Genomic DNA, 13,169 nt, shown 5'->3' on the forward strand with positions numbered 1-13,169 from the left:
TTAGAACAAAAGTTTTTTTTGTATTATGTTTTACAGGATTTCCAACTATTGAAAGCGTTTCGCCTACAGTTCCCAGAATGCACTGCAGGTGGCGCCAAAAACACTGCACGTCCATTCGGCTGGATGAATGAGACAGAGCATCATCATCATCATTCTCCTCCTCACGGTGACCACGGCGGAGGGAGACGGACGAGCAAAGTTAGATTCGAGGAACAACGACAAGACACGACGCTGAAGATAAGTTTTGAACTGCCTTTTTGTCTTTTTTCGAATTCTCGCTCCTGGTTCATTACCGCTACCGGGGCGTCGTGTCTGGCGCTACACGTTTTTATTTTTTATTTTTTTTTTTTAAGTAGGTGACCACAGTTTTTGGGCGCCGTTCGTCGTCAAATAAAAATCATAAAGCCGATAGACGCAGCGTATGTAAAGACACCTTGTCACGGTGTTCCGTGTTAAATTTAGCCAATAGTTAACTTCCCAAGCGGAGGTTTGTCCCGAAATCGTTGTACTTCCTGATGGGACTCGGACGGCGCTAGTTGTCACTGTCCAAAAAGTCACCGACGTCCCGAAGCAATGATGCGACTTGAAATGAGAACTTAAGCCTGTAAGTCGAAGTAGATGCCAATTGTGCCCCCTTGAGATGTCTAAAGTGGGTGCTAACGAGAGTTCTTACACATAAACTATTTTCAGATAGATGAAAATGTTTCCAGGATGCTTTCAGATGGTCCTAAGGACTTGGTGATGATCAGACATGGCTCCAGAATTTTCTCCTTCCCAGGGTTAAAAGGGGGCATTGATTGACTCATATCGGGTAGCTGAGAAAATACAATTTAGAAGATTAAATAAAATGCTGGAGGACCTTAATTGGAGTTACTAAGCTTCATGTAATGGTGGAGGTGGTGGGCTAGGTGCACCTTGCAGCCAGGATGACCCAGGGCCCCAACCTGGTGCTGGACTGGCTCTCACGGCTCCACCTCGCCCAATACATGGAGGCCTTCCTGGACAACGGCTACGACGACCTGGAGGTCTGCAAGCAGATCGGCGGACCTGACCTGGATGCCATCGGGGTCCACGTGGAGTACCACCGCCAGAGGCTGCTGGCCGCTGTCCGGCAACTGAGAAACTCTGATGGCAGGAAGGCACCGGGGTTCTACTTCACACTGGAACCCCAACAGGAGACAGAGAACCGGGGCTGGAAGGAGAACCATGTTAGAGGGACACACTGCCCATCCTGTCCAGGAAATCATGACCCAAGATTGACAGACTGTAACGACTTTGTCACCTATCCCAAACTCAAGCTCAAGGTCCTCATACGAGATAAACTGGCCAAGGATGGGATTGACCTCGGAGAAGCGCCGTACAGTCATAAGGTAGGCAAAAAATGTTTGATATAAAATGTTGCCATAATGGTAATCTTTTGATGTGGGGCTTAGATCTATTTTCTCCACCATTCTACGTTTCTTTCCAAATGATGTAATCATCCCCAAACTGTGGCCGCTTTTTTTTTTTTTTTTTAAGCAAAACACGTCTATTCAGATGAGTTGAAACGCTACTCGAACAAAACAGACAAAAGCGGAGCCAGCTGTCTGCTTGCCTGTGCAGAGCCTCCATCTCTCCAGCGTCCATTGACACTGTGAGAGGAACCCTGCTGGCTTGAACTTGTCCCGCCATCCTTTGCTACATGAATATTCTCAGGGGTTTTTTTTTTTTCCCCCTACACGCTTTTCATGAGGCCGAGCAGGGAGGAAAGGAAGTTGAAAAGTATGAAAGAAAACCTTTGCTGCCTCATCACAATGAGGAACAATTTTCTTTGAAGCTGTCCTTCGTTCACACTCTTAAAGGAGGCGTGCAATAATTGGCTCTTATTATGCTCTCCAAAACACTTCCCAGTAGGGCTTAATTTATTTTTTAATCACTTTATGGAGACAGAGCTATAGCGTGACATAAACCCAAGTACAAATATAAAACCAAAAGGCAAACTCGTATATGCAACACCTCTAAGTGATAGCGTGCATATGTTGACATAGTGTATATCAAATGTAAATCCCAGCCCATAATCCCTGACCCATATTTGTCACAACTCATATTTTCCACTCTTAGCAGGAGGGCCCGACCGATGAATTGTTCTTCCGTACGGCCTGACCGATTAATCGTTCCGCCGAGTAAATCGTTCGATGATCGCTCAACATCGACCGGAATTTGGACGATTATTCTGCATGATGAGCGGTGCAGATCCAGTTTAGAAGCTCGCTAGTGTGATTTTTATTTTATTTTTTCTTCAAAGAAACAGCATTAAAATAGGTCAAACTGTACAATACTGTATATCCGCTCACCGCGGGAGTTTGATGCACGGCGTACCCCCCGATAGGATCTCCAGTGCCCCCCAAAGGTCAGGTATATTGCGAGCCATGTGACACGAGAGCTCACGCGAATGGACAGAAGTCGTACCCGAGCCGTAACGAGCCGAAGAACTATTAGTGTGTGACGTCAGCGGGGCCATAAAAAGGTCAAGCGTGACCGGCGGGGGGATTGTGTCATGGCACATTTACGCTACAAAATAGAAAATTGGCCTTAGTGTATAATCCTTTTAGCCTTTCACTGACCCAAACTTAACTGCGGGCTAAATAATAGATTTTGTGAAACTTTCTCATGAAATGACACCAAAAAGCTGTGCAAAATATTCTATTTGGACTTTACGATGACACAATTCCATTGTAAAGTCTCAGCAAACAAAATGGCCACTCTCGCTGCAGAAAAATATATCTAAATATAAAATATTGAGTGTTGCAATGGAGTAGTCCAAGCGAAGCTGTGTGTTTTCCTCCCTCCTTTTAACAACATGCATCATTGAAATCAATCACTAGCTTAGCAATGCTACGTTAGCAATCGTTCATGACCATTTAATGCAGCGGGTTTTGATCCCATTTGCTGTGGCTCATTAAATGAGCTAACGTTGGAGGTTGCTTAAGTGTGCACACCCTCTTAATATTGGGGATGCTGCCGTGTCACATTCAATCCCCTGTGGGATGAGAATCGGCACACTCCCCGCCACTTTTTATCAACTCTGTTTAACCCCATGTAAAGCTCAGATGTTCTAATGCTCGCAGCTCTTGTCGGGTAGTTTGGAGCGGAACAAACCATCCCGGCCGTGCCAATGTCACTTTGGAGCACAGTAAATTTATTGAACACCAGCCAAGTCATTCTGCAAATAAATTATGATTTTAATCTTCTGGCTAAAGCAGATGGCAGGCCTTGCAAATTAATTAATTTTTTTTGTAACTCATGCAGCCTGATATGCAGTTGCTATAAAATGTCTATACACCCCTACTTAAAAGCCAGGTTTTTTTTATTTTAAATTTCTTTTATAAGGAGATTTTCTTTTTAAACAACACAACAAAAAATGGCATTGTATTAAGGAAGTCTAGCCTTTTTATATGCACTGTCTCCCCTCTGAGCCATATTAATTCCTGGAATACATGATTGTCATGTGATTTTAGTGGTGATCAAAGATCAGCCAGTGTGTGTGCGCGTGTATGTTTTACTGCAGGCAGACTGAAGCTATTTGCGTCCCAAGTCTATTCCTCTGATGTTTATATGCTAATGTGCGACAGTGTTGTCAAAATGCCTCGGCCGTCAAATTGCGGCACACTAGTCGCAGTCACTTCATGACAACTGGAACTTGGACTTGTCCTAACATAATAGAACATCTAAAGTCAAGCACAATTAGCATTCTCAAATGGTGTACAAGTTAGCCTCACTTTGTCTTTTCATTTTTTTCCTCAGTTATTCATATGGTCGCTAACATTAGTGTCGGTTCGCTTCACTGGCGAGAGAAAGAGACATTCTTCAAGTTCTTTTAGTTTCCAGATTTATAGATCCAAAGAGAGACATTTTTATGACATCCGCATGGCCATAGGAATAAAGACCCCCTCGTGATTTGACCGAAAGTCAGATTTTATGTCTTGACTGGCTCAGATGTCACTGCCCCATCTGGATTTTTTTGTTATTTGGACTTTCTCCTTGTGTGTTTTTTTTGTTTTGTTTTTTGTAGCCTTTGAGCTAAATGAATCCACTCACAGTTAGTCCAAATCCCAAAAGCACCTCAGTGTCAATTCATGTGATAAAATCACTTCCCATGCGCACGTTAAAAGTGTGATGTGCATCTGTGCTCATCTTTCTTCTCCGCCATTTGCGCTAATGAAGCCCAGAGGACCTTTTAAGTGTAGCGACCATGTAAATTCTCAATTGTACACTTGAGTTTTATGCGATAGCAGTCATGTGAATAAGCATTTAGTGTACCTTGAAGATGCTAATTAGGAATTATTCATGACTGTCTAGAAAAAAATGTGAAACAAGATGATGTCTCGTGGTCATTAACAATTTAGTGTATCTTGCATGACTCCATTTTGAGTCTGGTCTTAGTACTCGAGCAAAAATACACATATATGTGTGTAAGCTAAAAATAGAAGCACAGATTGAACTCCTCCAGTCGTGATATATTGTGTTAAAATGTGGTTTTAAGTATTTATAGGCATTTATAATTGAAGTGCTGTAATTGCGATCGAAAATACGCACTCGAGAGTATTTTGATTGGGAATTTCACTTATTGCAGGGAGTGATGCCTAGTTTGAGAATAACTGTATGAGACAGATGGGTGACCAAATTTTGGTCACCAATGTATTCTGATGTGTAGAAGTACAACAGAGAGCAGAGCGTGAGAGATATCCAAGAATGACAGACAGCAAAACCTATTAAGGCAGAAAAACTTCACCAGAGCTTCATACAATTCTTATGAAGTCAGCTTACGCTCGGCTAGCTGCGGTTAGCATCCATTAACGGCCGCCGTCGCGGTAACAATGATAGACGGGCACGGTGCCCCCCGTGAACCAGATGATGGAGCATCTGAGGGGTCAATCTGCTTGGAAGCTGAAGGTTCCAGCCATTTCTGCTGGGACTTTTTAGGTTGTCAGGAAACGCCTGTTCCAACGAGCCAGAGCGCTCTTGTCTTGTTTTGTCGTAGCACGTCACATGAGTGCCATGTTTGCGGTTAGATGCTGGATCTGAAGCGGAAATGTCTATTTGGCTGCATTCCAAATAACTCTCTATTCACCAATCCACTTTAATTCACAATATTGAAAGTGTGCCAAGCTTAAGTTTGTCACGTTTTTTTTTTTTTTTTTTTCCATCTATGGCTCTGACCTTTTTTTTTTGTATTCAAAAGGTGCTGTGAAATGACCCCGAGCTTTTCTTTCCCCACCAAATGTGACCAGCACTTGTTTTCCCACCGCCTCCACACGGCTCTATCGTTTCATATTTCATGACTGTCGCCCTTGACCTCACGGGAGCATCACGGCCGAGTTATGTTGTCAGCAACGTTGAGACTTGTGACATGATAACAATATGGTGAATAGGACCTCGTGGAATCGGGCAATAATTGTCTTTTTTGGCGACCTCTGCAAAATTGACATAAAATTTGAAACACCCGAGCCTGACAACAGTCCAAATCGCAAGCAGTTTCAACAAAAGCGAACACGACTGCAATTCTGCTCTCAGACTTTGATTTCGATTATTATTATTTATTTTTTTAGCTTTCCTGAATTAATAATGCTCCATGAGATGGGAACAATCTGGCTTCCCCGCCGCAGCAAGCCTCCGTTCAGAGCCGCTTCAGCGCAAGCTAGATTTCCATGCGGGTAATTTAAGTGACATTTAAAAAGCGCCGCGTCTCTTTTTGGCCTGCATTAAGCATGCTTCAAAGAGTCGGGACAATCCAGATGCTGCGGGGATGCCGCCGCAGTAAATCATACCACTGAATCATGAGGCATTTTATTGTCCCAAGACCTGCCTCTAAATGAGAGTTGTTGTTTTTTTTTTTTAAACCTCCCCCGATTAGATTTGCAAGATTTAATGGTGGAGACAAAAGGTTTGGTCTGTCCCTCCTGTCTGGCCTCTTAATCTTCTTAAGAGTGTCCCTCACATTCCCTTTAATCTCTGGCTGTTCTCTATTCACATTTTCTGTATCTTTTACAAATTGCAGCGTAATACTCAACTAGTTAGGTTAGTTTATTCTGCCTTGTCATAACTTTTCCCTGATTACTTATTTGGAAATAGGGACTAACTGTTAGCTCACGCCTATGGCGTGTTAGCATTAAGCTAGCCGACGAAAGGCTAAGTTATCAGTTGTTTTAAATACTCAAATTGTGTTTTTTCTTAGTTTGACACTCAATTTTAACAGCAATAGACAATTTGAAGATGCTCACAGTTTGCGCTCAAGTCAAAATAAAAAGCTCACAACTCCAAAAAAACATCGAGCCACTTGTATCTCAAGGCGCCACTGTAGACTAAGGTATGTCTAATGTCCAAGATCATGTCAGGTTTTACTCGAAGCCATTTGCTCTTCTTGACATTTTCCGCTGTCACATGATTCCCGCTAACTCTGCAGGAATCAAAGCTCAGATGACGTTCCTGGCGCAGGCCGGAACATTTTGACGGTGATCGGAAAAGATCCCACCGACGGGGTCTAGCTGACATGCCGGGGCGCCGAGCTGTTGGCCGCTGTGTCACCAGATGGAAAAAGAGCTCTTTCTGGCAGGAAGTGCACCCAGACCTGTCGCCAGACCTCCGTCTTATACGGGGGTCAATACTTTTGAATGTTTTGTCATTCAAATTTGAAATTAGAACGTTGGTGGGTGGTCACGGCCTTTTATTGCCCGCCCATGTCGCCGGGTCTGAGTGCATCGTAAGGTCTTAGGCACCATTGACCTCCCCGCCTATCCGAGACCGCTATTGTTGCCCTAATCTTTGTTTTCCGAGGTTAAGATTAGAGACCCAGAGGTCAAGGGGCTTTACTGGAAACGTAAATTACAATTCCGGACCATCTGGGTCAATACTTAATACTAGACATGGCATGCCAGTCTGATTTAAGGGCCATGAGTATGATGACACTTTGTTTTCACTGACATTTTCTAGATCTTTATAAATGGGGATTGAAGCAGTGGTCATTCATTCGGAAAGAAACTATTTACTGCCATCTGCTGGCCACCTGCTGGATTTAAAATTGGAACGTGTAGGTAAATATATGTACAGTACAGCAAGACAGCCCAAAGTCACCGTATAAAAAAAAAAAAAGCTGACATTCATTGAATTCTAATTAGCCACAAATATTTTGTAGCTTTTTTTTTTTTTTTTACGCACACACAGTCTTTAAAGCTATATTTATAGCCCTCTCATTTTAGTGGCTGGTGTGAATACTTCCCGTCTCCGCGACATTTTCATGTGCAGGGTCAAACGCAAGAAAGTTTTACACCGGCTGAGGGAGTCGTAAACGTTCGAGAGTCAGCCGTGACACATGGCTCTGCTCTGACTGCACACATAAACACACACCAGCCCGCTACACGACACATAACCAGTACAGTGCATAGTGGTGAAGCAGTGGTTTATTTGCACATGTGAGTCAGGCCCATCTCTGCGGGGCTACAGCTGGAAAGGGAGCAGCCCCACCCAACAGTGCCTCCCCACAGCTATGTCATATACACACACACACACACACACACACACACACACACACACACACACACACACACACACACACACACACACTCCTCCCCTTTCATTGTCCCCCACTGTCTGCACTCTAGCCAAAGTTTCAATGCAGAGCAGCAGGGACGCAGCTAACTGGTGGATGCCCATTTGTGGTGAGTTCATTTCATTGATATTTTTTTTCTTCTATCCAATGCATCGGAATGTAGTTCCGAGGTTTGATTTTTAAAGTTGCTCAAATACATCTCAGCTAAGCCTCATTTTGTTCTGGGCACTGAATGAATGAACAGGGTCAAGGTTTAGGAAGGATTAGGCTTAGAAAAGTGGATTCGCTGGAGGTTTTGGAGTTGGGCAAATTAGAGTTGGACCAGTTTGGACTACTGGGGGCATGGTTGTGAATATTGAGGAAGGTTGGAGTTTGGAAAGTTGTTTTTGGCAATGATGATTTTAGGATTTCATTGATGCCACATGGAGATAACGTGACAGTGACAAGACTCGTATGAGATTGCATTGGCAAGACGAGGCTGGATGAAAATGTTCAAACCGCATGCTCCCCACATGTTCAAGCAAATGTGAATCACAAAGTTCTCTTAGCAAACATTTAGGGCTCTGTTTTCTCAAGTCTGCTGCAAAACTAATTCTAAATCTAATTCTGTGTATGGGTACTTTGGATTTTCGGAGAGGCGCTCAGGTAGAAAATGGGCGTTTGCACGGTAATGGGAGAGAACACAGCCCTTTTGTTTCTTAAACAATGGAAGCAGCATAACCTTATAAACTTTATATGATATGCAAATGAGGCGGCCGAGCCGAGGTTTGCATACCCTAAATGTCTCGTGACGATCCTGAAAACGGGGCCCATTCATCGGCCGACCCCCTCAAGCCAGAAGACGACCTTGGAAAATTGAAAACATAAACACCCTTTTGTCACACGACCCGCATGATGGCGCTATTAAACGTAAACACGACTCCAGTGACCTAGATATGGCTCAGAATAAACCAAAACGGGCACGGGAAGGACTCCATAATTATTTTTTTCCTGCAAATGAACGGCGCGCAAGCCAAAAAAAAAAAAGTAGTTAAGTACAGCGTGACGCACGAACCGCAGAAGCTTTGGTGTCGCATTTCTCAGCATCTCACGGACACACAAAAGATTCACGTGGCCCCCGAGGGCCAATGACTTTTCTCACCCATTCAAACAAACGGTCACAAAAGCGGCAGGAGTTAAATACTGTATCGATGAACTTTTTTTTTTTCTTTTTTTCCCATGTGATGGTGCTTTTACGTGCTGGCCTGTTGAGCGCTCAAGAGAGCATTGTGCGCGTCATAGCTACGTCACGTAGCGCTCAGGTGCTCACACGAGTTTTTATTCCGGCCGGATGGTGACGCTTCTTAGAAACACAAACAATTAGCACAGTGCTAATTGTTTTTTTTGGTTTTTTTTTAGGATGGCTCAGCGGGGATCCTTGATGATCTGGCCCAGGAGTATTGTCACTATTACGGCACGTGCCTCAACGACGTGTGCGAAAGGATGGAAGAGCTGCGCCGACGCCGACTAGTGCGAGAGGCGGATGCGATGGTAAGAAACAAATTACTGACAGTGTCTGATCATATTTAATTATCATTTTAAGTAAAATACTACATCAAATTCAGGGAAAGCTTGACTCAGCGGCCGCTTCGCGAGAGCTGCGCTCTCAGATTCAGGTAAGATGAAGCCCTGCAACTTCTACTCCATTCATGGTAAGACTTTTATTCCTGTTTTAAAGGAATCTCTCGGGCTCTGCAGCAGCACCTCCACGCCGGAGACAGACAGGAAGTAAGGAATTCAAGTCATGACTTTGAAATGTAAAAATGATGCCATTCTGTCATCGGCGTGCAGACGCTTCGCTTCCGACTGGCCGTGAGATGCTTGTGTGTGTGTTGTGCGCATGTGTGTGTCATTCCCAAACTTGCCTTTGTCTTTCCTGCTTTTGTTCCTTCTGCTGATGAGTCACAGGAAGATGATTAAGAATGGAGCACACACAAAGGATGTTGCTTTCTAAACATCCACTGACTCATAAAAAATAAATGAAATTATTAATCTACCTTGTTTTTGTTTTAAAAAGAATAATAAGATAAAATAATACTGTATGAGAATCATTTTATTTCCATAATAAAATAAAAATAATCTAAACATATTTGCTGATTAGTTTTGCCCATTAGCGCTGATTGTCCTCCATTCGGACACAGTTATTTCCAGTAAAGTGCGTGCATGCGGGAGGGAGGGAGGGAGGGAGGGAGTTGGGAGAGGAATGCAGCCTCCACATTAAAACTGTCACTGCTGCAAAACCTCCAGTCCAAAGGGGTGGGGGGACCTCTTTTGTATCCCAACCGAGCTCATGTATTCATCCATGGAGAGCGGCCCACACCAAGCCTCTAATTTTTACTCCTTTGATTGGTGTCACGACAGCACTGTTTTGTTAGCTGATGGCCCACAAAGAACATGAAGAGAATACATGTGGAGAAGAGGTATCCTTTAGTTGTGGTTGACATCTTGATTTGAGAAAAAAAATTCCAACTGCTTTTGTGGATGCGTAGGTTTCCCGTGCACAAGTCCGGCTCTTCGGATGAAGGATCCAGCGGAGGGAAATGGGACGGCAAGAGAAAGAGCAAATCTATTTGGAACACTTTTAAAAAGACACCTAGAGGAGCTGCCACGCGACACCTTGGAAAAGGTAACAAAAACATGTTTTTATCAGTATCGGTAAGTACTCCAAGAGTCATTTTGATTGTATTTAGAAGTGTGTATGTGTGTCCCAGGTGATTTGGTAGGTTTTGTGGCCAGCGAGATCACAATGAGCGATGAAGAGCGCATCCAGCTGATGACGATGGTCAAGGAGAACATGATCTCCATTGAGGAAGCCCTGGCTCGGGTAACATAACAAAAATATTTGGATGGACTAGGAAGAAAATACTTAGAGTTGTGTGTGTCGACGTGCAGTTGAAGGAGTTTGAGACCCAAAAGAACCAGAAATGCAGGTTGGAACTGTCGGAGGACTCCGACATTTATCATTCTGCCAACGAGTCTTTGAGTGACGGTGTAAGTCTTTCAAACACTCGGGTGTCTATGGCGATATGAAAAAACAAAAAACATAATCACGTTGGTTCGTGTGTAGCAGCTGCACGAGCTTTCCGACACGGAGCAAGAAGAAGGGCTGACGTTCAGGAGGCTTCACAAGCTGGTGAGCTCCACACGCAAGGTGAAGAACAAACTCATCAGGATCGACCAGACCCAAAGGACCGGCCTAGAAGGTACATTGAGCATCGAGAAAAGCGTATGTGATAATAAACTTGATTGCTATCTGATGATCCACAGAGTGTCATCAGCCAAACATTTGTCCCGTGGACTCGCTGACGTCCACCTTGCAGGAGCAGCTTGGATACCACGAGGACAACGTCACCCCGTCACGCTCCTCTGGCAGCTTGGACACGCCAGGGGTCTCCGTGCACAGCCATCCCGGCGCTGGCTCCTCACGCGGGAACGTGTCCGAGGAGGAAGAGGCGAGCAACGCCGCCGCCGCCGCTGTGGACAAACACCAGCAGCAGGTCGAGGAGGTCAAGATGGCTCGATCGGCGACAGACGGAGGGCTACGACACGGCCTCCTCAGCCATCACGGGGTCAGTTGCTAGCTTGTTAGCACAAATAAAGCACGGCAGAACAAAGCAGACTAACAGGAACAAGTTTAGTAGTTGATTTCATTAACATGATGACAAAAGTTTGCTTTATTTTTGTTTGACTTTATCTGCCTATGTTAATGTCCTTTTTTTTTTTTTTCTTCTTCTTCTTCTTCTTCTTTTAATGCCTGTATGACAGAGAGCCTGCAGTTTTGGAGGATTTGACCTCAGCAACCGCTCAGTGCATGCCGCTCAACATACCGTATGTCTGACAACATAATGCAAATGTATAACACTACAGCAAAACAATTTTTTCTTTTTTTTCTTTTTGAATAAACTTGACCTGACTTCAACTATCAGAGTGAAGACAATGCAAGGTCCCCTCAGATATCCCGGATCTCCCTGGGCAAGAAAGTCAAGTCTGTAAGGGAGACCATGAGGAAGCACATCAGCAAGAGATATCAAGCATCGCTGTCAGATCAGGTACACACACACAACCTTGAGAAGGAACATGAAATATGATGAAAAGTCAATGTTTTGTTTTGCATCCCTACAAAGTCGAGTCCAGACCGTGTTTCCAGCTGCCCTCAGTCTCCTCAGTTGAACTCTTCTTTGGAGAAAGCCATGCTGAAGCCTGGAGGTTCCGTGGAAAGCCTCAGGAGTTCTCTCAGCGGACAGAGTTCCATGAGTACGTGCGTCCGTGTGCGCGTGTGTCTAAAATGTAAATGTCACTGTTGCGTTTTCCGCGAGCAGGCGGTCAGACGGTGGGCACCACCGACTCGTCCAACAGCAACAGAGAGAGCGTCAAGTCGGAGGACGGCGAGGAAGACGAGCTGCCTTACTGCGGCCCCTTTTGCGGACGCGCCTTGGTGCACACCGACTTCACACCCAGCCCCTACGACACCGACTCCCTCAAACTCAAGGTAACCACGGCAAAACAAAAACAAAGCTTCGACTTAACCTTTCCCGCCGGGGCGGGGTGTGCTCATGCAGAGCGGCGACGTGATCGACATGATCAGCAAACCCCCGATGGGCACGTGGATGGGCATGCTGAGGGGCAAAGTGGGCACCTTCAAATTCATCTACGTGGACGTGCTCAATCCAGAGCAGGCTAAACCCAAGAAGAGCGAGCGCAGGCACAGGAAGGCCCGGCAGCCCAAACCGCAATCTGTGGATGAGCTTCTGGAGCGGATCAACCTCAAAGTAACTTCCGAATCAATCCTTCATCATCATCGTCATGCGGATTTTCACGGTGACTTGTGCGACAGGAGCACCTCCCTACCTTCCTGTTCAACGGCTACGACGACCTGGACACCTTCCGGCTGCTGGAGGAGGAGGACCTGGACGAACTCCACATCACGGACCCCCAGCACAGAGCCGTGCTGCTCACTGCCGTTCAGCTGCTTCACGACTACGACGGTGAGCATGCAACTCGGCACGTTGCACGTGGAACGGTCAGCCCGTTCATTGTGTATGTATTTCTGTTCTTCTCTCCAGGCAATAGCGACCCGGAGTCAAGCAGCTTCCCGGAGGAGAACTCTTCCGTGACGGACACATGTGTCCTGACAGGAGACTCCTCCCCTAGAGACTCGGGGTGCTACGAGAGCAGCGAACCCTTGGACAACTCCAGCTAACCACCGCAGCGTTACGCCACTAAGAAACCGTTCCTCATCATCCTCTTTTGTGTGGTACACTTTTCTTCTTCACGCTTTCTCGTGTTGAGTGGGTCTGCCCGCGCGTATGAATTGCAGAGTGACTTGGAGGAGTAAGATTAATGGAAAAAAAAGTTGTGTTTTTTGTGTAAATACTTTTCTTTTTCTAGTGTAGCTTTGCACAAGCTTTTTGTTGTTGTTGTTGTTCACGTGCCTGGAAATGAAACGTGTTGACTTGATCTTGTGAGAGAAATTAAAAAACATTGAAGTATTGTTGGTAAGCATGAATTTTCAAATGTATTATTTTAAGGGGAAAAAAAAATAGTC

At 45.0% G+C, this 13,169-nt stretch overlaps 1 protein-coding gene across 2 annotated transcripts; it reads left to right on the top strand.

The window, feature by feature from the left end:
• The first annotated feature begins 57 nt into the window (after positions 1–57).
• On the top strand, positions 58–13,112 carry LOC147045023 (SAM and SH3 domain-containing protein 1-like). Of its 2 annotated transcripts, none has more exons than XM_085931277.1 (16): positions 58–1,370; positions 8,984–9,115; positions 9,190–9,240; positions 9,303–9,352; positions 10,114–10,250; positions 10,336–10,448; positions 10,517–10,615; positions 10,692–10,827; positions 10,892–11,193; positions 11,390–11,452; positions 11,551–11,673; positions 11,749–11,878; positions 11,944–12,113; positions 12,184–12,393; positions 12,459–12,609; positions 12,688–13,112. In XM_085931277.1, the coding sequence occupies exons 1-16, from the start codon at positions 927–929 to the stop codon at positions 12,822–12,824; spliced, it is 2,448 nt and encodes an 815-aa protein (XP_085787403.1). In that variant the 5' UTR covers positions 58–926; the 3' UTR covers positions 12,825–13,112. The 2 variants fall into 2 exon arrangements, with proteins under 2 accessions (XP_085787403.1, XP_085787404.1); XM_085931278.1 differs by having other exon boundaries at positions 10,695–10,827.
• Positions 13,113–13,169: the final 57 nt, after the last annotated feature.

This window comes from Syngnathus leptorhynchus, chromosome 15 (genome assembly GCF_054491065.1).
Source record: "Syngnathus leptorhynchus isolate UIUO chromosome 15, UIUO_Slep, whole genome shotgun sequence".
Lineage (NCBI taxonomy): Eukaryota > Metazoa > Chordata > Actinopteri > Syngnathiformes > Syngnathidae > Syngnathus > Syngnathus leptorhynchus.